The sequence below is a fragment of the Salvelinus alpinus genome, chromosome 12, assembly GCF_045679555.1.
Source record: "Salvelinus alpinus chromosome 12, SLU_Salpinus.1, whole genome shotgun sequence".
Classification (NCBI taxonomy): Eukaryota; Metazoa; Chordata; class Actinopteri; order Salmoniformes; family Salmonidae; genus Salvelinus; species Salvelinus alpinus.
In genome coordinates, this window is record NC_092097.1 from 33675418 (window position 1) to 33703269 (window position 27852).

General features: G+C 41.8%; 1 protein-coding gene and 1 pseudogene across 4 annotated transcripts; both read right to left on the reverse strand.

The window, feature by feature from the left end:
• Positions 1 to 17: 17 nt before the first annotated feature.
• LOC139535942 (NADH-cytochrome b5 reductase 3-like) lies at positions 18 to 8554 on the reverse strand. Of its 4 annotated transcripts, XM_071335922.1 has the most exons (11): positions 7943 to 8391; positions 6898 to 6971; positions 6632 to 6810; positions 5114 to 5260; positions 4835 to 4907; positions 4272 to 4378; positions 3904 to 4033; positions 1947 to 2030; positions 1733 to 1818; positions 1446 to 1545; positions 18 to 996 (listed from the first exon to the last, which is right to left on the reverse strand). In XM_071335922.1, exons 3-11 carry the CDS (start codon positions 6740 to 6742, stop codon positions 824 to 826), a joined length of 1011 nt encoding a protein of 336 aa, XP_071192023.1. In that variant the 5' UTR covers positions 6743 to 6810; positions 6898 to 6971; positions 7943 to 8391; the 3' UTR covers positions 18 to 823. The 4 variants fall into 4 exon arrangements, with proteins under 4 accessions (XP_071192023.1, XP_071192024.1, XP_071192025.1 ...); XM_071335923.1 differs by lacking the exon at positions 7943 to 8391 and having other exon boundaries at positions 6898 to 6979; XM_071335924.1 differs by lacking the exons at positions 6632 to 6810; positions 6898 to 6971; positions 7943 to 8391 and adding an exon at positions 8436 to 8554.
• Positions 8555 to 8880: 326 nt separating this feature from the next.
• Positions 8881 to 27434, reverse strand: LOC139535279 (aminopeptidase B-like; annotated as a pseudogene).
• Between the last annotated feature and the right edge of the window lie 418 nt (positions 27435 to 27852).

Here is a 27852-nt window from a genome sequence, read left to right on the forward strand (position 1 = left end):
TATATGAATGGAGGCAATTTGAAGTGGCAGAAATTTTTATTGTCTTTTCATAAACACAATCCATTTTTACAAAGACTGTAGTGCATTGCAGATTAAACTCTGAAATTATAATATATAAAACAAAAAGAGCCTTGAATAATTATGCTCACACAATCTCACAGAAATACAATAAGAAATGGAGTCAGATCCCATACCCACTAGACACACATCAAAAAGCCCCACATGTGCCAAAATACAGTATAACACATCTCTACAGCAGCTGTAACACTTAAATGCACACACAACAAATGATATGCAGTTAAAGTAAAGCTGCCTGGGCAGCCTCCTTATATTCAGCACTGCATCCCTGGGCATAATTCAGTTCAGTATGCGGCTTTATCTTTAATTATGTTCGCTCTGTCCTGTTTTTAGGAGGACTGCTCAAGGCTAAGTACATCAATAATAAATCAAAGCTTTAAAACCTCACCTAAAAATACAATTGTAGATATCAGCAGGAGATGGAGGCTAATAATACAAAGGTAGGACTTTGGTTCCAAGTGAGCATTTAATGCTCAACCTGTCTGCACTTACCATATGGGGCTTTTAGTAGTAAATTGATGCAGTGCTTTAAGCGGACTGAAAATGGTGCCCATACTTATTTTGGGTGCCAGTACTGTATATATTTAGGTGCTGGAACTCCGCAAAATCTTTGAGCCAATATTCTATAAGAGATGCCGGTACTCAAGCAGTAGTTCCGGCCCAACCAAGCACTGAATTGATGTCATTGTTGCATTGAGAAGGCCCATGCTGGGTGCGGCTGGGAGGATAGTTCCTAGGCTGGTGACTAGTAGGCGAAGCGCTGACTCTGCCGGTAGCCCAACTTGTCCAGGTTGGGGTTGCAAGCAAACTGGATCATGGGGGGTGGACCGCACATGAGCACCAAGGTGTCCTCACTGGGGGTGGGCAGGTGCTCCTGGATCATATCCACATTGATGAAGCCCTCACAGTACTCCCAGCCTGAGCGACACAAATTGATCATAATTCAGTCTTTCATGGGGTCGCAAACAAGTACCAATATGCTTAATGATTCTGCCATAAAACACACAAATTGCAAAAATATTTAGCTTCTATGTGGTAAATGGTACATGTGTATATATATTGTGTATAGGCTTGTCTCCCATATTTAACATATTTAACTGGGTTCAAACACCTTCTGCTTCATTTTTCTGTATGTATGCATGTATGTGTGTGTTATTTTACTGCTCTAGGGATATAATTATTATGTTTTCACTCTTTATGTGATGCGCAATGCAGAGAACACCAGAAGAAGAATTATCATTGAATTCCACAGTGAATTATTGTAATGTTTGTTTATGCTTCAATTAATTCCATTTGGGATGGGTTGCCAATTTGAAATCTTGATGTCAACACTTGAGCAATGCAAGCAAAAGTCGTAAGGCACATACCCTGGGGTGCCCTGTCCACTGAAAACCACAGCTTGAAGCGGTCTGGGTGTCTGGCCTGGACCTCCTCCAGCTCATCCCTCAGCAGGATATCCTTCTCAGTCTGCCATGAACACACCACACACAGACAGTTCAGTGTTAACTCTAAACCTAAGCAAACCTATGAACTATATCCACAGTGAAGCTAGTACAAAGCATTTACAGTATCTGTTCTTTATTTATATAGATGAACCTATTGATATTAAAAGTCTCTTTTAGGAGAGAGGCCAGTGTGAGCAGCGGCCACACACCTGGTTGGCATACAGTAGGCTGCAGGTGGTCCTGTCACTGGGGTCCTTCATGATAGCGCGCACCAGTTGTAGCATAGGGGTGATGCCTACAAATAGGGAAGGGAGTTCAGCACCAGGAACTAAAAGCGCTCACTCTACATTTACCCATGGGCTATAACAAGACAACATTTAAGTGTTTAGGTTCAGAGTGCAGAGTTGCGAAGGGAAAGTTCACCTGTTCCTCCAGCTATCAGACCCACAGTACTGGCAACTTTTATCTCCGCAGGAGACTTCTTGTCTGTCTGAACTGCAAACTGCCCTGTTGAATGGAATGGGAGAAAGCAATGAGACAAAAATTATGCCAAAACATTCCAGAGATAATTTTCCTTTTCCAGTGTGCTTGGGGAGCAAATGAACAACAGTTATCTTGTCCCAAATGGAAGACAGGATGATGGACACACCCAACAACTATGTTGTGGAACATTGTATCAAATAATACTGTGCGCATTAGTAAACATTTTAAGTGACAACACAGTAAAAGTACATTCTTTAGGCAGTGCTTTTCTGGAACCTTTGGGGAATGAAAGTTGCAAAATGTGATGCAGCAAGCCAGCAAATTGCTCAGAGATATTGTACATTTACTGTTGACTTATTCAGTAGACTTAAGGTTGACTATAAGTGTGTACACACAATCACTCAGCCAGCCACACCCAAGTACACAAAGCTAAAACCCCCATTCCATTAGAGACTGTGTACACAAAGCTAAAACCCCCATTCCATTAGAGACTGTGTACACAAAGCTAAAACCCCCATTCCATTAGAGACTGTGTACACAAAGCTAAAACCCCCATTCCATTAGAGACTGTGTACACAAAGCTAAAACCCCCATTCCATTAGAGACTGTGTACACAAAGCTAAAACCCCCATTCCATTAGAGAGTGTGTACACAAAGCTAAAACCCCCATTCCATTAGACTGTGCGCATCCCAAATGGCACCAGATTCTCTAAAGATCAGACCCTTATGGGCCATGGTAAAAAAGAACACACTAATATTAGGGCTGGGAATTGCCAGGAACCTCACGAAACGTAGGTGTCGATAAGATATGTATTGCAGCCTCCCGAGTGGCGCAGTGGTCTAAGGCACTGCATCGCTAGCTGTGCCACTAGAGATCCTGGTTCGAGTCCAGGCTCTGTCGCAGCCGGCCGTGCACAATTGGCCCAGTGTTAACCGGGATAGGGGAGGGTTTGGCCGGCAGGGATGTTCCTGTCCCATCACGCACTAGCGACTCCTGTGGCGGGCCGGGCGCAACGCACATTGCCCCGGTCGCCAGGTGTACGGTGTTTCCTCCGACACATTGGTGCAGCTGGCTTCCGGGTTAAGCGGGCGTTGTGTCAAGAAGCAGTGCGGCATGGCTGGGTTGTGTTTCGGAGGACGCACGGCTCTCGACCTTCGCCTCTCCTGAGTTCGTACGGGAGTTGCAGCGATAGGACAGGACTAACTACCAATTGGATACCACAGAATTGGGGAGAAAAAGGGGTAACATTTTTTTAATAATATGTATTGAAATTCTCATGATTCTATATGTATTGCGATTTGATGTTCCAAACATATTGCTCACTGCTGCAAAGAGACGAGAAAGCATGAGAAAATGAGTTGATCAATGAGGGAAATAAAAGTGCTTTGGCACAGAGTTTTGGCACAGGTACAGCCAACTAGCGCTAGCTAATGCCATTTACATTAGCACTTTAAAAAATATATGTTTAACTTGTATTTTTGTTTAACAAATTGATACTTAGTCAAATACCGATATTATATAATCCAAAAATAACATTGCGATATGTATCTGTATCGACCAGTGTGCCTGGCACCTACTACCATACCATGTTCAAAGGCAGTTAAATCTTTTGTCTTGCCCATTCACCCTCTGAATGGCACACATGCATATGCCATGTCTCAATTGTTGCAATGCTTAAAAATCCTTCTTTAACCTGTCTCCTCCCATTCATCTACATAGACTTTAGTGGACTTTACAAGTGACATCAATAAGGGATCATAACTTTCACCTGGTCAGTCTGTCATGGAAAGAGCAGGTGTCCTTAATGTTTTGTACACTCAGTGCATATAGGTTACCATTTGGGACACATCATTAGTAAATATCAGGAGGGTGTGCCAGGCAGTGGACTGGTCGTACCATGCCCTCTGTACTCCAGCAGTCCTCCTGGTCCTCTGAAGTCCACCACATCTCCCAGGTGCAGACTCTCCAGGTACTGGGACATCTTGCCTCCATCAGGAAACTTGAGGTGCACATTACTGAAGTAGATCTGGGGAGGAATTTTCTACATTAAATATGGTTTGCAGATCAGGGTCCGTATATATCAAGCACCTCACAGTAGCAGTGATTATTTAGGATTTGTTTTTCTCTTTTAGATCCCAAAGAATAAGATGATCTACTAACAGGTCCAGCATGTCATCACTCCTCCTACTACGACACGCTCGATACATATGGTAGTACTAGTGTTCAGTTTATTATATAAGACTGCTTTGACAAACCAAACATACCTTCACAACCAAGTCAACATATCCTTTGTTGTCGTCGCTGGACACAGGTGTGTATGGTCTGACTACCAGGCTGCCGTCAATACGGGCAGAGAGGTATACATGCTTCCCTAGATGAAACAAATAAGGTGATTAGAAACACAAAGACAACACTGATTGAAAACTGATAGGGTCATTTGGTGTGGCTTTATCCTCTGATTGTTCTGCTAAATGACTCATACACTAGAGGGCATTCAAGGACTGGGAAGCTAAGCGTTCTAGTTTCCATCAGTGCAATACAACGCCATCAAGTATTACGTTTTGAGGGTAGTTATAATGCTGGTGAGCTAAAGGACTATTTGAGAGTTGGGCCAGTAACCAAAAGGACGCTGATTTGAATCCCCAAGACGACTAGGTGAATAACAGGTAGATGTAAACTTGAGCAAGACACATAACCTTAATTGCTCCTGTAAGTCTCTCTGGATAAGAGGGTCTGCTAAATTTTGAAAGTGTATTTCTATTAATGGCATGGCACTGTATCAAATAATAATCAATTATCAAACACTATCACTTGACAAAAGACTTACCTACAGGCAGCCCCAGGATATGTTCTGCTGAGGGAAGTCGAAAGCGGAACCTGCGAGTATCATGGCTGATCACCTATGGAAAGAGGCCAAAGACATATCGAACTATTCATACATTGGTTTTGTCAAATAGTGTGTAAATTCAATGCAAAGCCATCTACTACAAACATTCGGTTAAATGTTAGACAAAAATGATTTCCATGGAGTATATAATTGAATTAAGCACAGGCCTCTGACGCACATAGCAAAAATGTCTAATTTATTTCAATAGCACACATGTACCTCTTTATCGATGAGCGTTAGCTGGTATTTCTGGGTAGGGTCAAGCAAGGTGACTGGAGGCTTTTTCTTCTTGCCTAGGTAGAGGGCTATAATTATGCCCACAGTGGACAGCAATAACACCCCAGCAGTCACAGCTACCGTCGAGAACTAAATACAAAACAGAAAGAAGATTGTTTTGGCATAATCCATGTATAACATGGCTACTGTTGAAAAAATAAAACAAAGGGAAGCAGATGTAAACAGATATTGGACTGTTTAAATGGGCAATCTGCAGTTCGTACATCAATTTTTGGACTTAAATTAATGTTATATAGATAATGATTCTTGAAGAATATCACTTACAAATGCCTGCTGAACTTAGTTGAACTGTCAAACCCCTTCAGTACCCAAAATATAACCATGTTTTACACTAATATTCGTTTACATTTACAATGTTTACAAACTGTATAGCCTCAAAACATGCTTGAAACTATCATTTTGATATAGTGGATGGTCAGTCCTTGCATCCAAAGCTCTGTTTTTGAATTTAAGAGGTTACACTTCTCCAGGTCCACCACTCAGCTTTTTACCAAAACACAGGCAGTGTTTGCTTTGTTATTGTTTCAACTAAGGATTGGCCCTTTAAATAAAAGGTGATAAACTCAGAAACCAAACTCATAAGGGGAATTTTCATATTGCAAATGCCCTGCTATTATACATGAAATTACTTCAAGCAGTCATTGTCAGGCATAACATTCTGTCTCAGAACAATAAATCTGTTTAAGGATAAAGTACAAAAGGTAATCAGCTTGTGTAGGCTACTAACAGTACTTGAGTAGTTCTTTAAATACAACCAATGTCAGACAATTAGAAGTTTACTGCGCCACTGAACAAAAATAAAACGCAACATACAATGTCAAAGATTTTACTGAGTTAGTTCATATAGATAAGTGAATTGAAATAAATTCATTGGGCCCTAATCTATGGATTTCACATGACTGGGAATACAGATATGCATCTGTTGGTCAAAGACACATTAAAAGGTAGGGGCGTGGATCAGAAAACAGGTCAGTATCTGGTGTGACCACCATTTGCCTCATGCAGCACAACACTACTCCTTCGCATAGAGCTGATCAGGTTGTTGATTGTGGCCTGTGGAAAGGAACCCACTCCTCTTCAATGGCTGTGCGAATTTTCTGGATATTGGTGGGTACTGGAACACATGATCGTACACGTCGATCCAGAGCATCCCAAACATGCTCAAATGGTTGACAGGCCATAGAAGTGGGACATTTTCCGCTTCCAGGAATTGTGTACAGATCCTTGCGTCACAGGGCTGTGCATTATCATGCTGAAACATGAGGTGATGGATAATTGGCATGACAACGGGCCTCAGGATCTCGTCACGGTATCTCTGTGCATTCAAATTGCCATAAATAAAATGCAATAGTGTTCGTTGCCCGTAGCTTATGACTGCCCATACCATAACCCCACCATTGGGCACTCTTTTCACAACGTTGACATCAGCAAATCACTCACCCACATGACCCCATACACGCTATCTGCCATCTGCCCGGTAGAGTTGAAACTGGGATTAATCCATTTAGAACCCACTTCTCCAGCGTGCCAGTGGCCATCGAAGGTGAGCATTTGCCCATTGAAGTCAGTTAGGACACCGAACTGCAGTCAGGTCGCCAACCTGCAGAAAGGTCAAGACCCTGGTGAGGACGACAAGCACGCAGATGAGCTTCCCGGAGACGGTTTCTGACAGTCTGTGCAGAAATTATTCAGTTGTGCAAACCCACAGTTTCATCAGCTGTCCGGGTGACTGGTCTCAGACAATCCTGGAGGTGAAGAAGTCGGATGTGGAGGTCCTGGGCTGGCGGGGTTACACATGGTCTGCAGTTATGAGGCCGTTTGGACCTACTGCCTAATTCTCCAAAACATTGGATGCTTCAGAAATTAACATTAAATTCTCTGGCAACAGCTCTGCTGGACAGTCCTGCAGTCAGCATGCCAATTGCATGCTCCCTCAAAACTTGAGACATCTGTGGCATTGTGTTGTGTGACAAAACTGCATATTTTAGAGTGGCATTTTTTGTAACGTCTCCAACAGAATGTGAATCTGTGTAATGATAATGCTATTTAATCAGCTTCTTGATATGCCACACCTGTTAGGTGGATTATCTTGGCAAAGGAGAAATGCTCTCTAAAAAGGGATGTAAACAAATGTGCACAACATTTGGGAGAAATAAGCTTTTTGTGCATGGAACATTTCTAGGATTTTTTTAATTTAATCTCATGAAACCAACACGTTACTTGTTGCACTTATTTTTGTTCAGTAAATTATGGTATTTGCTATTATCTAAGGTGAAATAAGCTTCACTTGCTTGCTTAGATGGCTGTTAACACGTTGTCAGATGTACCAGGAGAGTTGGTTGCTTGGCAGACTGCTAGCCAAGATGAGTCGCCTGCACAAGTTTACAACATGAGTTTAAATTTTTATTCGTCGTATGTACAGGATACAAATAGTATACACTGTCCAACGAAATGCTTACTGTACTTGAGTCACTTAGCTAACTGCACTAGGCTAGTTAGTGATCTTTTAATCAGGTCAATCTCAGAGACAAATCTTCTAATTCTGTGCATTTAATTTGACATAATATGACCAGTTCAGGGCAGATAAATTATCTGACAGGGAGTGACAGCTGCGGTGCCTTGTTACTGCTCTCTGTTTAACTTATCAAAGTAAGTTACCGCGTTAGCTGACAGGCTACTTTTCTACTACCACCACAGACAAAAAAGGAAACCAAAGCAACCCTGGAAATAATTTCGACAGGATATTCTTACCAATGCGTACTTCATGGCGATTCCGAATCCTCAGCGCAAGGTCACATTAGTGAAGCAAAGAACTACTTGGCTATCTAGTTAGCTTCTCATCAGAGAAGGCACACCCCCGAAAAAAGATTGAGTTGACGGAAGGGCGTATTTAGCGGTTACACCAAATTTGTACAACATCCGTTGGAGAGAAGCGGAAATGCCACCGATTTATACAGCAGCACGATTATGATACAATAGGGAGTATACCAGATTTGTTCTCTTCTCAAGTCAAATTATATATTCTACCATGAAAGTATACTGAACAAAAATATAAACGCAATATGCAACACATTCAGAGACTTTACCGAGTTACAGTTCATATGACGAAATCAGTCAATTGAAATACATTCAGTTAAGAACAAAGACAGCCTGCCCTGGCCAAACCCGGACGACGCTGGGCCAATGGTGGGCCGCCCTGGATATGACTGGGAATACAGAAAACTTTAAAAAAAATGGGCCCTACTATGGGACTCAGGATCGCGTCACCGTGTTTCTGCGCATTCAAATTGCGATGGATAATTGTGTTCGTTGTCCGTAGTTTATGCCTGCCCATACAATAACACCACCGCCACCATGGGGCAGGGCACTCTGTTCACAACGTTGACATCAGCAAACCGCTTGCCCACACGACACCAAACACGTGGTCTGCGGTTGGGAGGCCAGATGGACATACTGCCAAATTCTCTAAAACGAAGTTGGAGGCAGTTTATGGTATATAAATGAACATTAAATTATGTGGACATTCCTGCAGTCAGCATGCCAATTGCATGCTCCCTCAAAGCTTGAGACATCTGTGGCTTTGTGTTTTAACAAAACTGCACATTTTAGAGTGGCCTTTTGTCCCCAGCACAAGGTGCACCTCTGTAATGATCATGCTGTTTCATCAGCTTCTTGATATGCCCCATCTGTCAGGTTGATGGATTATCTTGGCAAAGGAGAAATGCTCACTGACAGGGATGTAAACAAATTTGTGCACAACATTTGAGAGAAATAAGCTTTTTGTGCATATGAAACATTTCTGGGATATTTTATTTCAGCTCATAAAACCAACACTTTACATGTTGCGTTTATATATTTGTTCAGTGTAATAAAGTAAAGTATACAGTGAACAGCGAATAAAAGCAATAAGATACATTGAATCTTTCAGGGGGAAAAACACCAACCACTACAGATTTATTTCAAAATAATGTTTTTTTTATTGTTTGTAACAGTTTAACATACAGCTTAGTTTGGATGAAAAAACAATCAAAATGTTTTTATACATACTCAATACATCAAAAGTAGTATTTTATTTTTCCTTAATCCACTTGTGATTTTTTAAATCACAAATACTGCTTAATTAGCATGGGCATATCTATGCTTTAGGCAAGATATGCCCAGAGCAGAGCCTTTCATGCTGGGCTGTGTAAATGCAAAGAATTTACCATTCAAGCTGCATGTGAAATATGTCAAATTGCCTCTTTTCCTGTGACCACTGACCAGGCTACAGTAAAAAACAAGATAATGTTGGCATCTCAACCTGACCTGGTACAGTACATTTAAGGAACAGAGGCCATCTAAAAGTACTGGGACAGACCACTACTGCTACTCCTTCTCTATAATATCTCAAGGCCAGGGTCAGCTAGACTACACTCTGGATCTCATGTTCAGCTCTTATGACGGCACTCAGGCGATGATCTTCTTGACGTAGTTGCGGACATTGACGTGGAGCTGATGTGAGGTGGCACTGAAGATCTGTGGCCAGAGACCTGGTCTCCTCCGATCCATTCCACAGTGCACGGTACACAGGCAGAGTGTACCTCTGTTTCCCCTGGGAGCAAGATACAATGAAACAATCTATTCATATATTATTGCTAAGATACTACTATTTACATGATGTTTAAAGACACTAATCTAACTTTAAACTGACATCTTATTATATCATAAATATATACATTATATTTACTATAATAAAACATTAAACTGGCCTAAAACACTTGCTTGACAAATACTGTAATTGATGGTTGAGGACCAAATGCATTTGTTTTTCTAACCTGGCAGCTGAGGAAGCTGCGCACATGTTGATATCCTGGCTGGTGCTGATTCTTGGCAATGATCTGGGCCCAGCGCAGTCGTAGCTCAGCGTTGTTTGACTTCACGATGTGAGGGTACTGCTCCTACTGTTTCTCTATATTACCTTATCAAAGTCAGAGTGAAGGTACATGATTGGTGTGACTAATTTCAAAAGTACTTTAAGCACATCCAGACTTACAGGTGCAAGGTACAAAACGTAAAGTAATGAAATAAAGAATAGATAGATATCCTCACACTGATGAATTGGGGTGAATCACATACTGGTAAATCACATGTACAGTACCAGTCAAAAGTTTGGACACACCAACTCATTCAAGGGTTTTTCTTTATTTTTACTATTTTCTACATTGTATAATAATAGTGAAGACAACAAAACTATGAAATAACATATGGCATCATGTTGTAACCAACAACAAAGTATTAAACTAATCAAAATATATTTTATATTTGAGATTCTTCAAAGTAGCCACCCTTTGCCTTGACAGCTTTGCACACTCTTGGCATTCTCTCAACCAGCTTCATGAGGTAGTCACCTGGAATGCATTTCAATTAACAGGTGTGTCTTGTTAAGAGTTAATTTGTAGAATTTCCTTCCTTCTTAATGCGTTTGATCCAATCAGTTATGATGTGACAAGGTAGGGGCGGTATACAGAATATAGCCCTATTTGGTAAAATACCAAGTCCATATTATGGCAAGAACAGCTCAAATAAGCAAAGAGAAATGACAGTCCATCATTACTTAAAGACATGAAGGTCAGTCAATGCGGAAAATGTCAAGAACTTTGAACGTTCTTTAAGTGCAGTCGCAAAAACCATCGAGCGCTATGATAAACTGGCTCTCATGAGGACCGCCACAGGAAAGGAAGACCCAGAGTTACCTGTGCTGCAGAGGATAAGTTCATTAGCGTTACCAGCCTCAGAAATTGCAGCCCAAATAAATACTTCAGAGTTCATCAACTGTTCAGAGTTCATCAACTGTTCAAAGGAGACTGCGTGAATCAGGCCTTCATGGTCGAATTGCTGCAAAGAAATCACTACTAAAGGACACCAATAAGAAGAAGAGACTTGCTTGGGCTAAAAAATACAATCAATGGACATTCGACCGGTGGAAATCTGTCCTTTGGTCTGATGAGTCCAAATTGGAGATTTTTGGTTCCAACCGCCGTGTCTTTGTGAGACGCAGAGTAGGTGAACGGATGATCTCCGCATGTGTGGTTCCCACCGTGAAGCATGGAGGAGGTGTGATGGTGTGGGGGTGCTTTATTTAGAATTCAAGTCACACTTAACCAGCATGGCTACCACAGCATTCTGCAGCGATACGCCATCCCATCTGGTTTGCGCTTAGTGAGACTATTATTTGTTTTTCCAACAGGACAATGACTCAACACCTCCAGGCTGTTTTAAGAATGGCGCCGAAGGAGATGGCAGTCGTTTTACGATCCTGTAACCAATTGTGCTATTGTGTATGTTTTCTCGCGTTATTTGTAAGTTATTTTGTACATAATGTTTCTGTCACTGTGTCTTATGACCGAAAAGAGCTTCTAGATATCAGGACAGCGATTACTCACCCCATACTGGAGGAATACTTTTTCCTTCAACAAGTCAGACAGGAAGGATTTACTTCAGATGCCAGAGAAGGCCCTCATCCCCATCATATGCAGGAGAAAAAGACGGAGGTATTGTGGACGAAGATCCGGGTGCCTCGTTAGGATCCGTCGCCGAGAGGGTAATCTACCTTTACCATCGGTCCTATTAGCCAACATACAATCAATCAATAATAAAATAGACAAACTACGATCACGTATATCTTACCAACAGGACATTAAAAACTGTAATATCTTATGTTTCACAGAGTCCTGGCTGAACGTCGACATAACATATAGCTAGCGGGTTTTAAGCTTTTTCGTCAGGATAGAAAACTGGCCTCTGGTAAGACAAGGGGTGGCAGTCTATGTATATTTGTAAACAACAGCTGGTGCACGAAATCTAAGGAAGTCTCAAGGTTTTGCTCACCTGAGGTAGAGTATTGCATGATAAGCTGTAGACCACACTATTTGCCAAATTAGTTTTCATCTGTATTTTTCGTAGCTGTCTACATACCACCACAAACCGATGCTGGCACTAAGACCACACTCAATGAGCTTTATACGGCCATAAGCAAACAGGGAAACACTCATCCAGAGGTGGCGCTCCTAGTGGCCAGGGACTTAATGCAGGGAAACTCAAATTCATTTTACCTCATTTAACTCATCAAATCCGTTTTACCCGCGAGCTGTCCAGTGACACAAGCTTACCAGATGAGCAAAATTACTTCTATGCTCGCGTCGAGGCAAGTAACACTGAAGCATGCATTAGAGCATCAGCTATTCCGGATGACTGTGTGATCACGCTCTCCATAGCCGACATGAGTAAGACCTTTTAAACAGGTCAACATTCACAAGGCCGCAGGGCCAGACGGATTACCAGGACGTGTACTCCGAGCATGCGCTGACCAACTGGCATTTTCAACCTGTCCCTGACTGAGTCTGTAATACCAAGATGTTTCAAGCATACCACCATAGTTCCTGTGCCCATGAACACTAAGGTAACCTGCCTAAATGACAACCGACCCATAGCACTCACATCTGTAGCCATGAAGTGCTTTGAAAGGCTGGTCATGGCTCACATCAACACCATTATCCCAGAAACCCTAGACCCACTCCAATTTGCCTACCACCCTAACAGATCCACAGATGATGCAATCTCTATTGCACTCAACAATGGCCTTTCCCATCTGGACAAAAGGAACACCTACGTGAGAATGCTATTCATTGACTACATCTCAGCGTTCAACACCATAGTGTCCTCAAAGGTCATCACTAAGCGAAGGACTCTGGGACTAAACACCTCCCTCTACAACAGGATCCTGGACTTCCTGACAGGCCGCCCCCAGGTGGTAAGGGTAGGTAACAACACATCCGCCAAGCTGATCCTCAACACGGGGTGCGTGTTCAGTCACCTCCTGTACTCCCTGTTCACTCATGACTGCATGGCCAGGTACGACTCCAACACCATTATCAAGTTTGCCGATGACACAACAGTAGACCTGATCACCAACAACGAGGAGACAGTCTATAGGGAGGTCAGAGACCTGGCCGTGTGGTGTCAGGACAACAACCTCAAGACAAAGCAGATGATTGTGGACTACAGGAAAAGGAGGACCGGGCATGCTCCCATTCTCATCGACGGGGCTGTAGTGGAGCAGGTTGAGAGCTTCAAGTTCCTTAGTGTCCACATCACCAACAAACTATCATGGTCCAAGACAGTTGTGAAGAGGGCACGACAAAGCCTATTCCCCCTCAGGAGGCTGAAAAGACTTGGCATGGGTCCTAAAAATCCTCAAAACGTTCCACAGCTTCACCATCGAGAGCATCTGGTAGCATCACTGCCTGGTATGGCAACTGCTCGGCCTCGAACCGCAAGGCACTACAGAGGGTAGTGCTTACAGCCCATTACGTCACTGGGGCCAAGCTTCCTGCCATCCAGGACCTCTATACCAGGCGGTGTCAGAGGAAGGCCCAAAAAATTGTCTAAGACCCCAGCCACCCTAGTCATAGACTGTTTTCTTTGCTACCGCACGGCAAGCGGTACCGGAGCGCCAAGTCTAGGTCCAAAAGGCTTCTTAACAGCTTCTACCCCAAAGCCATTCTACCCCAAAGCCATGAGCTTCTACCCCATTAGCCATGAGCTAATCAAGAGGCTAGCAAAATCCCTCTTTTATGCTGCTGCTACTCTCCGTTTATTATCTATGCATGGTCACTTTAACTCTACCTTCATGTACATATTACCAACAACGTTTTTCTTCTTATCTTCTTAAAGCTTTGTTGGTTAAGGGCTTGTAAGTAAGCACTTCACTGTAAGGTCTACACCTGTTGTATTCGGCGCATGTGACAAATACAATTTTAATTGATTTTGTAAGGCCTATTTGACCAAGAAGGAGAGTGATGAGTGCTGCATCAGATGACCTGGCGTCCACAATCACCCAACCTCAACCCAATTGAGATGGTTTGGGATAAGTTGGACCGCAGAGTGAAGGAGAAGCAGGTAACAAGTGCTCAGTATATGTGGGAACTCCTTCAAGACTGTTGGAAAAGCATTCCTCATGAAGCTGGCTGAGAGAATGCCAAGAGTGTGCAAAGCTGTAATCAATGCAAAGGGTGGCTACTTGTTACGGGATTTTTGTGTTTAATGACTAAAATATGTATACATTGGACTTAGAATTATAACTAAACAGAATACTACTATATTACTGTAAGAATGAATCTTATTATAATCATAATCATAATGTTGAATGTTATGTGTTCCTTGTTAGAAAGAATGGGTTTATCTTCAGACAGGCTAGAATGATGTCTCTACCCAGGGAGGGGAAAGACCTTGGGTTGGTTGTAGATAGTTTAACAGGTGGCAGACAGTAATGAGAACTGTACTGTACTGCCATTGTATCCGAGAGGAGGATGGACATTAAAACCTATGACATCATCTTTATTATATAACCTGATGTAAAATGTATTATGATCAGTACTCTCGAGAATAAACGCTATTGATTGATTGATTTTGAGACTGGTTTCTGTCCATTTAATGCTGATAATTATCTTACAAATTCTTATCTATGGGCAGAGTGTTTTAATTGAATTGGTTGATAAACATAGGAATGAAATTCCTTTAACACTACTTTGAAGAATCTAAAATAGAAAATATATTTTGATTTGTTTAACTCTTTTTTGGTTACTACCTTATTCCATGTGTTATTTCATAGTTTTGATGTCTTCACTATTATTTTACAATGTAGAAAATAGCAAAAATAAAGAAAAATCCTTGAATGAGTAGGTTTGCCCAAACTTTTGACTGGTACTGTATATCCAGTACAATGATAGTGCTAGGGTTATCAGCGCAGAAGTGTTGTTACCATCATGTCCTATCTCTAGGAAGTGGGGACTTCTCTATGATCTTCTCCAGGAAGTAGACGGCCTGGTAAGTCTTCCAAGCCTGGATGTTGGTCTTCATGATGCTGGCCATATCCAGGCCCTCGACAGCCCACAGCTCTGACAGCTGCTCAGCAGGCTTCATCAGGCTCTGGCCAGCCGACAAGTCAGGGAGATAGCTGGTGACTGGTTGGCTTCTCTATCAAACTCCAGACCTTGCAAAGGAACCACAGGGAGAGTGAGAGGTCAGATTGTGTCTTTAAGCATGAGAGTGAGCTTGTAACAGCAGTCTAAAGTCAACTACACTGCCCTTTACCTCAATCTTGTGCACTCCTTTCTTCTCCAGGTCAGGGAAATTCTCCAGGAAGAACTCCAGGGCATCCTCTGCCATAACACTTCAGAACTTGAACTTGTCAATGTAGGCCTGTGAGAAGAAACACCCACATGTCAGACTGCTACCCTCATACCCTCTCTGCAAAAGAGCCTACTACATGCAAGAAGCCTTCATTTCTGTCAAGTAGGACAGTCGAGAGAGGGATGGTGCTCATGTATTAACCTTTTTTTTTTAAGTACCAAGCAGACACTCAGTGTATTTACTGATGAGTAGCACAGTAATATATACAAATGAGAAGTAACAGCAACCTTGAGGAAGGCATCGAAACAACTCTGATCTCCAGCCAGGTGGGCCAGGTAGGAGACGAAACAGAAGCCCTTCTCATAGGGCATGTCATTGTAGGTGTCATCAGGGTCAACACCTGAGGGAGGGGAGAAAATACAGATGACATTTGTTGCCTTAACTTAAGCAGTCATGATCGAGTGTATCAGTTCTATTGAGTCTGCAGCTTAAGGCAAAATCTCAGTCAGTTGAACTAATTAAATTGGACTTGGCCTTAGCAGTAAAGGGTAAATGTAAGCCAAGTCTGACCTGGTTTGATCTTCACACGCAGTTTGTTGAGTGGGTGGTCCTCTCCGGTGTTGTCCATCTCACACACAATGACGTCAGCAAGCGAGCAGTCTCAGGCCAGGATGCAGGTTGTGACGAAGGTGAGGCAGGGGTTCTCCATGCTCCCGAGGGGGAACGACGGCGTGTTCTCCCTTACTGGCACTCATAACTGCCGTGAAGTCGTCAGGAACCTGTGAGAGGCAGACAGGGCAGTCTTGGGCCAAGATCAATTAATTATCAATCAAATGTATTTATAAAGCCCGTTTTACATCCGCAGATGTCACAAAGTGCTTATACAGAAACCCAGCCTAAAACCCCAATGAGTAAGCAATGCAGATGTAGAAACAACATGCCTGGTGATGGTATAATCCATTACTAATATAGACATGGAGTAGTAGTAGTGGTGGATTAGACCTATTATTCAGAGTGCTGTACTCTTGGACCACAACACATCAAGCAGAGTATGAGGTTTAATAACAGCACAAAATTGAGTCAACAGGATGATAGACAGAAAAGGAAAAAGCTTGTTTACCCTGCAAAGAGAAAAATAAGATTGACATACAGCAGCACACAATGTTTTTCTGTGGTCATCCTCCCCTGGACATTTGGCTCAGTCAGAGTCCAGTCCAAGGGCTCACCTTCACGGAGGCTGAGTAGGTGCTCTTGACGGCCAGCGTGTTGAAGCAGGGGAAGAAGGAGCGATTGAGCACGGCCTGGTCCTGGGTGAAGATGTAGGGCTTGGCTTTCTCAGCAGTCTACTCTGGTTCCAGCCAGCACACCTAGTGGGTCAGGGGGAGCAGAGAGACCAGAGCTTGAGTGTGATGGTAGGGGCTCACGTTATCTTCACAGCAGCCGAGTAGGGGAGCTTAGTCAAGGGCTCTTTCTTCTCGCCAGTCTGAACAGGCTCCAGCCATGACATCTACAGATGTACGCTGGGTTTAATAAGGGTGGTGCAGTGGTTTAGGGAGAACCACTGTTTATTCATGAATAAGCTCTAAAGTGTTGCACATATGTAAAAAATACTTGCAAGATATGAAGTGAAACTAAAATTATGTAATGCTGCTGGTTCAATCTAACCCTGGAATGTAATGAAATGCCAAAGATCTGGAAATCAGCATTTGTCCTACCACTTTTAAAAAGGGGAGATCCAACTCTTTTAAATAATTATAGGCCAATCTCAAAGCTGTCACCCCTGGTGAAAATACTTGAAACCCTTGTAAGTGAACAGCTAAAATAGTTTTTATTTACTAACTCTATTTGATCAATGTACCAATCGGGCTTCAGGAAGAAGCATAGCACAATTACAGCAGCCATGAAGGTTTTAAATGATATCACTGAAGCCCTTGACAAAAAACAGCACTGTGTCTCACTTTTTATTGATCTCTCTAAGGCTTTTGATACAGTTGATCATGCTATACTAAAGGCAGAGATTGTTGAGTGTAGGTCTTTCGGAGCATGCAGTTGCATGGTTTGCTAACTATCTGTCTGATAGAACTCAGTGCACTCAATTTGATGGGCTTATGTCTGTTAAATTGTCTGTCCTGAATGGTGTGCCCCAAGGCTCTGTACTTGGTCCTCTCTTATTCACTATTTATATAAATGATTTAGACAAAAATGTCCAAAATGCACAACTTCATTTTTATGCTGATGATACTGTTATTTACTGTTGTGCCTCGTCTCTTACAAAAGCTTTCCAGAACTTGCATACTGCTTTTTATACTGTTCAACATACTTTGTGTCAATTGAAGCTTATCCTCAATACTGACAAAACTAAACTAATGGTGTTTTCTAATGCAAGAAATAGACCTCTGAACCTTTCACCTATTACTACCTGTCAGGGCAAGGAGATTGAGGTTGTAACCTCATATAAATATCTTGGAATTCTAATTGATGATGGCCTCTCTTTTAAATTGCATATTCAACAACTTACAAAAAAATTGAAGCTGAAATTGGGATTTTATTTTAGGAATAAGGCCTGTTTTTCTTTTGAAGCCAGAAGGAGGCTAGTATCGGCTACATTTATGCCTTTACTAGACTATGGGGATATTTTATATATGAATGCTTCCGCTCAGTGTTTGAGATCAATTGACACTCTTTACCATGGCACTTTGAGATTTATTTTAAACTGCAAAACCCTTACGCACCACTGCACTTTGTATACCAGGGTTGGCTGAACTTCTCTAGTCACTCGTAGGCTCAGTCACTGGTATACTTTTATTTACAAAGCCATTTTGGGTTTACTACCTTTTTATTTGGGCATTTTTATTGTTCAGAAATGTGGTGGGTACTCTCTTCGTTCGCTGGACTTTATCCTGCTAACTGTTCCAAATGTCCGAACTGAATTTGGTAAAAGGTCTTTTATGTACTCTGCGCCATCGTCTTGGAACACCTTACAAAATAATTTTAAACTGGAAGAACACCCGATTGGTGTTTTTAAATCACTGATGAAGGATTTTGAGGCTGATTCCCTGACCTGTCAATGTTTTTAATTTGTTGTTTTTGATTTTGTTATACTCTTGTGAATTCAATGGTTTTTACTAGATTACTTGTAGTTTTTCATGTTGTCTGTCTGTAATTTTTGTAATGACTTGGTGCTGCCTATCTTGGCCAGGACGCTCTTGAAAAAGAGATTTTAAATCTCAATGAGCCCTTCCTGGTTAAATAAAGGTTAAATAAAAAAATATATATATAATGCATAGACAACATAGTTGATCTAATTTGAAAGGAAAAAGGTTTTCAATCATTTTTAATGTATGGGTTATAGCAGGGGTGGTCAACCTTTTCTTCCCCAGGGACCCCCTGCCAGGCAAACCTGCGACCCAGGGACCTCAATCATACGTTAGCCATTTAAAAAAAAAAAAACACATCTTATCAGCTGAATGATAATGGCAAGGAGAAGTAATCAACATCCCAATGAAGAAATTTGGTAGATAGTTTATTATTTTGACCTTCCCACATTATAATTGGAAGAGGAAGTGTAAACTAACACAACTTATTAGCTTCAAAAAGTAACTCCAAAAACATTTTCGCTAAGAGCAGCTGTTTAAACAAAGGTTAGCCATGTGTTGGCAAAAATGAATGTCCAAGTCAAGAATGCTTAAAGCAGCTAGCGGCACTTGCTGCACTGGTAGCCTTTTGTGGGTATTTTTCAAAGCCAATGTCAGATATTCCACTCAGTGTAATTTGATCAATATTAGGAGTTGAGAAATAAAGTTGAAAAAATATATTCTCCTCTTTTCTACTGTATGTATGTAATTCAAAATTAATTTATTCTGTTGTTGCTAGCGATATTCATAACATTGAAAATACACTGCTCAAAAAAATAAAGGGAACACTTAAACAACACAATGTAACTCCAAGTCAATCACACTTCTGTGAAATCAAACTGTCCACTTAGGAAGCAACACTGATTGACAATAGATTTCACATGCTGTTGTGCAAATGGAATAGACAAAAGGTGGAAATTATAGGCAATTAGCAAGACACCCCCAATAAAGGAGTGGTTCTGCAGGTGGTGACCACAGACCACTTCTCAGTTCCTATGCTTCCTGGCTGATGTTTTGGTCACTTTTGAATGCTGGCGGTGCTTTCACTCTAGTGGTAGCATGAGACGGAGTCTACAACCCACACAAGTGGCTCAGGTAGTGCAGCTCATCCAGGATGGCACATCAATGCGAGCTGTGGCAAGAAGGTTTGCTGTGTCTGTCAGCGTAGTGTCCAGAGCATGGAGGCGCTACCAGGAGACAGGCCAGTACATCAGGAGACGTGGAGGAGGCCGTAGGAGGGCAACAACCCAGCAGCAGGACCGCTACCTCCGCCTTTGTGCAAGGAGGAGCACTGCCAGAGCCCTGCAAAATGACCTCCAGCAGGCCACAAATGTGCATGTGTCAGCATATGGTCTCACAAGGGGTCTGAGGATCTCATCTCGGTACCTAATGGCAGTCAGGCTACCTCTGGCGAGCACATGGAGGGCTGTGCGGCCCCACAAAGAAATGCCACCCCACACCATGACTGACCCACCGCCAAACCGGTCATGCTGGAGGATGTTGCAGGCAGCAGAACGTTCTCCACGGCGTCTCCAGACTCTGTCACGTCTGTCACGTGCTCAGTGTGAACCTGCTTTCATCTGTGAAGGGCACAGGGCGCCAGTGGCGAATTTGCCAATCTTGGTGTTCTCTGGCAAATGCCAAACGTCCTGCACGGTGTTGGGCTGTCCCCTTTGCAGAAAAGCATCCCCAAAGATGCAAAGATGCGTCACGGTTGGGATGGTGTTCTTGGGGTTGTACTCATCCTTCTTCTTCCTCCAAACACGGCGAGTGGAGTTTAGACCAAAAAGCTCTATTTGTGTCTCATCAGACCACATGACCTTCTCCCATTCCTCCTCTGGATCATCCAGATGGTCATTGGCAAACTTCAGACGGGCCTGGACATGTGCTGGCTTGAGCAGGGGGACCTTGCGTGCGCTGCAGGATTTTAATCCATGACGTCGTAGTGTGTTACTAATGGTTTTCTTTGAGACTGTGGTCCCAGCTCTCTTCAGGTCATTGACCAGGTCCTGCCGTGTAGTTCTGGGCTGATCCCTCACCTTCCTCATGATCATTGATGCCACGAGGTGAGATCTTGCATGGAGCCCCAGACCAAGGGTGATTGACCGTCATCTTGAACTTCTTCCATTTTCTAATAATTGCGCCAACAGTTGTTGCCTTCTCACCAAGCTGCTTGCCTATTGTCCTGTAGCCCATCCCAGCCTTGTGCAGGTCTACAATTTTATCCCTGATGTCCTTATACAGCTCTCTGGTCTTGGCCATTGTGGAGAGGTTGGAGTCTGTTTGATTGAGTGTGTGGACAGGTGTCTTTTATACAGGTAACGAGTTCAAACAGGTGCAGTTAATACAGGTAATGAGTGGAGAACAGGAGGGCTTCTTAAAGAAAAACTAACAGGTCTGTGAGAGCCGGAATTCTTACTGGTTGGTAGGTGATCAAATACTTATGTCATGCAATAAAATGCAAATAAATTACTTAAAAATCATACAATGTGATTTTCTGGATTTTTGTTTTAGATTCCGTCTCTCACAGTTGAAGTGTACCTATGATATAAAATACAGACCTCTACATGCTTTGTAAGTAGGAAAACCTGCAAAATCGGCAGTGTATCAAATACTTGTTCTCCCCACTGTATATACACACATACACTGCCTTCAGAAGTTTTCAGACCCCTTTACTTTTTCCACATTTTGTTCGGTTACAGCCACATTCTAAAATGTATTAAATCGTTTTTCCCCCTCATCAATCAACACACAATACCCCATAATGACATAGCAAAAACAGGTTGAGAAATTTGTGCTAAATAATAAAAAACTGAAATATCACATTTACATAAGAATTCAGATCCTTATTCAGTACTTTGTTGAAGCACCTTTGGCAGTGATTACAGCCTCAAGTCTTCTTGGGTATGACGATACAAGATTGGCACACCCTTATTTGGGGAATTTCTCCCATTCTTCTCTGAAGATCCTCTCAAGCTCTGTCAGGTTGGATGGGGAGCGTTGCTGCACAGCTATTTTCAGGTCTCTCCAGAGATGTTCGATAGGGTTCAAGTTTGGGCTCTGGCTGGGCCACTCAAGGACATTCAGAGACTTGTCCCGAAGGCACTCCTGCACTGTCTTGGCTATGTGCTTAGGGTAGTTGTCCTGTTGGAAGCTGAACCGTCACCCCAGTCTGAGGTCCTGAGCGCTCTGGAGCAGGTTTTCATGAAGGATCTCTCTGTACTTTCCTCAGTTCATCTTTGCCTCAATCTTGACTAGTCTCCTAGTCCCTGCCGCTGAAAAACATCCCCACAGCATGCTTCACCATAGAGATGGTGCCAGGTTTCCTCCAGACGTGACGCTTGGCATTCAGGCCAAAGAGTTCAATCTTGGTTTCATCAGATCAGAGAATCTTGTTTCTCATGGTCTGAGAGTCTTTAGGTGCCTTTTGGTAAACTCCAAGCGGGCTGTCATGTGCCTTTTACTGAGGAGTGGCCTGATTGGATGAGTGCAGCAGAGATGATTGTTCTTCTGAAAGTTTCTCCCATCTCCACAGAGGAACTCTAGAGCTCTGTCAGAGTGAACATGGGTATCTTGGTCACCTCCCTGACCAAGACCCTTCTCCCCCGATTGCTCAGTTTGGCCGTGCGGCCAGCTCCAGGAAGAGCCTTGGTGGTTCCAAACTCTGGGAAGAGTCTTGATGGAGACCACTGTGTTTTTGGGGACCTTCGATGCTGCAGAAATGTTTACCTACCCTTCCACAGATCTATGCCTCGACACAATCCTTTCTCGGAGCTCTACGGACAATTCCTTCAACTTCATGGCTTGGTTTTTGCTCTGACATGCACTGTCAACTGTGGGACCTTATATAGACAGGTGTGTGCCTTTCCAAATCATGTCCAATCTACTGAATTTACTACAAGTGGACTCCTATCAAGTTGTAGAAACATCTCAAGGATGATCAATGGAAACAGGATGCACCTGAGCTTAATTTCGAGTTTCATAGCAAAAGGTCTGAATTCGTATGTATATAAAAGGTATCTTTTTTTATATTTTTTATATACATTTGCAAAAAAAATTGAGATCTGTTTTCGCTTTGTCATTATGGGGTATTGTGTGTAGATTGCTGAGGATTCATTTATTTGTTTTTTAATCCATTTTAGAATAAGTCTGTTAATTAAAACCTTTCAGTGATACCCATCCCGGATCCGGGATCCTCCTCATCAAAAAAGCTGACTAGCATAGCCTAGCCTAACGGGACAGGGATATCATATAATATAATTTTCATGAAATCACAAGTCCAATACAGCAAATGAAAGATAAACATCTTGTGAATCCAGCCATCATTTCCGATTTTTAATATGCTTTACAGCGAAAACACAATATGTATTTCTATTAGCTAACCACAATAGCCAAACACACAACCGCATATTTTCACCATGTTTCCACCGCATAGGTAGCTTTCACAAAACCGACAAAATAGAGATATAATTAGTCACTAACCAAGAAACAACTTCATCAGATGACAGTCTTATAACATGTTATACAATACATTTATGTTTTGTTCGAAATATTTGCATATTTGAGGTATAAATCATAGTTTTACATTGCAGCTACCATCACAAATAGCACCAAAGCAGCCAGAATAATTACAGAGAGCAACGTGAAATACATAAATACTCATCATAAAACATTTATGAAAAATACATGGTGTACAGCAAATGAAAGATAAACATCTTGTGAATCCAGGCCAATATTTCCGATTTTTTAAGTGTTTTACAGCGAAAACACAATGTAGAATTATATTAGCTTACCACAATAGCCAAACACACAAACGCATTTATTCACCGCAAAGGTAGCTTTCGCAAAAACCAGCAAAAGATATAAAATTAATCACTAACCTTTGGACAACTTCATCAGATGACAGTCTTATAACATCATGTTATACAATACACTTATGTTTTGTTCGAAAATGTGCATATTTAGCGCTGCAATCGTGGTTATACATTGTGAATATGTAGCAACATTTTCCCAGAATGTCCGGAGATATTTTGGACACTCACCTAATCTGACCAAAGAACTCATCATAAACTTTACATAAAAATACTTGTTGTATGGCAAATGAAAGATACACTGGTTCTTAATGCAACCGCTGTGTTAGATTTAAAAAAATAACTTTACCATAACATACAACTTGCGTTATTGTGAGACAGCGTTCACCAAAACGGCGGAGAATAGTTATCAACATTTTACACAGAAATACGAAATAACATCATAAATGTTTTCTTACTTTTGCTGGCTTCCATCAGAATGTTGTACAAGGAGTCCTTGGTCCAGAATAAATCGTTGTTTGGTTTTAGAATGTCCATTTCTTCTGTCGAATTCGCGCCACAATGCTAGCCAAGGTTACTAACATTCCCATCCTCTCTTGGCGCAAAGAACGGAAAACTCCAAAAGTCCCAATAAATGTTGAATAAACTGATAAAACTCGGTTGAAAAAAACTACTTTATGATGTTTTTCTAATATGTATCAAATAAAATCAGAGCCGGAGATATTCGCCGTGTATACCGAACGCTTATCAGAAGACAATGTCGAGGTCCTTCACGCGCCTTGGAAAACTGACAAAATGGCTGACCTGTCACTCCAAAAGCTCTTGTTCGACCTCAGATCAAGCTAGACACCCCATTCCACCTTCCACTGCCTGTTGTATAAGGCAATTGAATAGGCAGGCCCTGAAACAGAGCCTCGTTTTCAGATTTTTCACTTCCTTTATGGAAGTTTGCTGCCAAATGAGTTCTGTTTCACTCACAGATATAATTCAAACAGTTTTAGAAACATGAGAGTGTTTTCTATCCAATAGTAATAATAAGTATAATCCGCAAGTATAAGTATAATTGCGGACCCCCTGCAGTACCTCAGGGCCGCGTACCCCTAGTTGAATGCCAGGGATTGTAGGTTATAATCACTGAGCAATAAGAAGATTCTAATAGAGTTCCACAGTATGAGTCATAATACCCATAAAACTTAGCGGTCAAACAAGGAAATGATTCCAATCGTTTTTCCACCATTCATTTTTCCCCATAGGGAATTTCAGAAACACTGAAAATAAGGGCTGTGTTTCGTGTAGGCTTACCCTGGCATGACGTTTTCATAACTGTGTAAATCACTCTATATTTATCAATATATTCACCTTTATTTACCCCCCCCAAAATGAAATGCTAATTTGCTGCTAATGTGGCTATCATAAAGAACTATACTTAAAATATAACCTCAACATATAAAGTGTTGGTTTCAGGAGCTGAAATAAAAGATCCCAGAAATTTCAGATGCACAAAAAGCTTATTTCTCTCAAATTTTGTGCAAAAAATTGCTTACATCCCTGTTAGTGAGCATTTCTCCTTTGGTAAAATAATCCATCCACTTGACAGATGTGGCATTTCAAGAAGCTGATTAAAAGCATGATCATTTCACAGGTGCACTTTGTGCAGGGTACAATAAAAGGCCACTCAAATGTTTTGTCACAACAATTTCACAAGCTTTTGAGGCAGTGTGCAATTGGCATACTGACTGCAGGAATGTCCACCAGAGCTGTTGCCAGAGAATGTAACGTTAATTTCTCAACCATAAGCCGCCTCCAACGTTGTTTTAGATAATTTGGCAGTACGTCCGGCCTCACAACCACAGACCACGTGTAACCATGCCAGGACCTCCACATCCGGCTTCTTCACCTGCAATAGTCTGAGATCAGCCACCCAGCCAGCTGATGAAACAGTGGGTTTGCACAACCGAACAATTTCTGCATAAACTGTCAGAAACATCTCAGGGAAGCTGATTTGCGTGCTCATCATCATCACCAGAGTCTTGACCTGACTGCAGTTCGGCGTCATAACCGACTTCAGTGGGCAAATGCTCACCTTCGATGGCCACTGGCAAGCTGGAGAAGTGTGCTCTTCACATATGAATCCCGGGTTCAACTGTACCGGGCAGATGGTAGACAGCGGTATGCTGTTGTGTGGGTGAACAGAATGCCCCATGGTGGTGGTGGGTTTAAGGTATGGGCAGGCATAAGCTACGGACAACGAACACAATATAATTTGATCGATGGCAATTTTAATGCACAGAGATTCCATGACGAGATCTTGAGGACCATTGTCGTGCCATTCATCCGCCGCCATCATCTCATGTTTGTAAATTTTTATTAGGATCCCCATTAGCTAACGCCGTAACGTTAGCTAATCTTCCTGAGGTCCAACATATATGTTTCAGCATGATAATGCATGGCACCATGTCGCAAGTATCTACACAATTCCTGGCAGCTGAAAATGTTCTAGTTCTTCCATGGCCTGCATACTCACCAGACATGTCACCCATTGAGCATGTTTGGGATGCTCTGGATCGACGTGTACGACCACGTGTTCCGGTTCCTGCCAATATCCAGCAACACAGCCATTGAAGAGGAGTGGGACAACATTCCACAGGCCACAATCAACAGCATGATCAACTCTATGCGAAGGAGATGTGTACACTGCATGAGGTAAATCGTGGTCACACCAGATACTGACTGGTTTTCTGATCCACGGCCCTACTTTTTCTTTAAGGTATCTGTGACCAACAGATGCTTATCTGTATTCCCAGTCATGTGAAATCCATAGATTAGGGCCTAATGAATTTATTTCAATTGACTGATTTCCTTATATGAACTGTAATTTAGTAAAATCTTTGAAACTGTTCTATGTTGCATTTATAATTTTGTTCAGTGTACAAATGCCATTATGACCTGGATGAGACTGACGAATCGAGGCAAAGGTAATAATCTCTGGATTAACTATTGAATGTGTACATACATTTAGTAACGAATAAATTGGCAAAATGTATATGAATTGACAATTCTGTGAACTGTCTTGTGCAAGTTTTAAACTGAAACAATACCTGTTAGCAAAGGTGTCAGCTAGAGAGGACGTGCAGGAGCTTGCAGGGATTTGTAGTTCTTGCATGATGTCTACTTTGATGCTAATCAGCATTTTCGAATCCGAGTACATAGAGACTAATATATTGATGTCACCTTGTCCGAGAGAGATTTACATGGTTATCAAAACATCACGCCAGGGTAAGCCAACATAAAACACAGCCCTTATTTTAAGTCTTTCTAAAATTCCATGTGAACAATGAAAGGTGGAAAAACGATTGGTACCTTTTCCCTGTTTGATCGCTAGGTTTTATGGGTATTATGACACCTCCATGTGGGACTCTATAGAAATCATTTCTGAGGATCCAATCATCTCTAAATAACAGATCTACTGCCGTGGTTGATATGTAGATTGGTTCTAATTAGGACGGGTGAATGACATTATCTTACCCCTGGTCCATCGAATGAAACATACCACTAATCGAAACTCCTCCTGAATTTTACATGGTGATGGGAATTTTACAACCAGGGTGGTGCCATAAGTGGTGAAGTTGCGAGGTAGAAATTCTACTTTAACCAAATCATCTTCGCTTCGGCAGTAGAACACCTCTTGCATTGAAAGAGGGGTGAATGTCCAACAATAGCTCGCTTTGAGAATTTTGGATGCATTTCAGCTTTAGCGTTTCAGTTCCTCAAGTTCTCGGTTAGATCCAAGTGGAAGTGATTTATCTTGAATTGACGAAAGCTCGAAGACGTGGTCACTCCCTCTGCTAGATTGGAGTGCAGCTTGAGAGATTTTTCCATATTGAATGAATGGGTAAATGTGATTCTTCCTCAAACTATTAGCTGTCGCTGCGTCTGTAACTTCCGATGTAGTGAAAAAAAAAACTTGCAGCTGTAAAAACGGTTGTTTTGGATTTGGATATAGTATGGATTTACTGCGCAAAAGTGCCACTTCTTTTATATAACCTTTAACTAGGCAAGTCAGTTTTAAGAACAAATTCTTATTTACAACGACGGCCTATCCCGGCCAAACCCAAAAGCCGCTGCACAACTCGGGAACCCCTAAATGAGAGGTCAAATCATGAGTTGGCTACAAATAACATGGATACATTTCAGAAGAGATACGAAATGTATTTATTGAAACAAATACTTAAATTTATTAAGTGTAGTTTTACAGGGACTGTGCACATTAATCAACATTACTGTAAAAGTGCCAGTTTTAGCCAGCCAGCTAAATTACTATCTTTAAACAAAAAATGGCCAAAACTTGATTACAGATCAGTACAACTATTAATATCATTCATAGGATACGTGGAACAATATGAGAGAATTACATATGTTTTGTGGTATGTATTGTTCAATGTGACATCCATAGTAAAATGGTACAACTTTTAAGTATCATGTATCTATGTACAGAAAGTGTATTCATATGCATAATAAAATGGTTTATCAATGGCGTAATTAACAT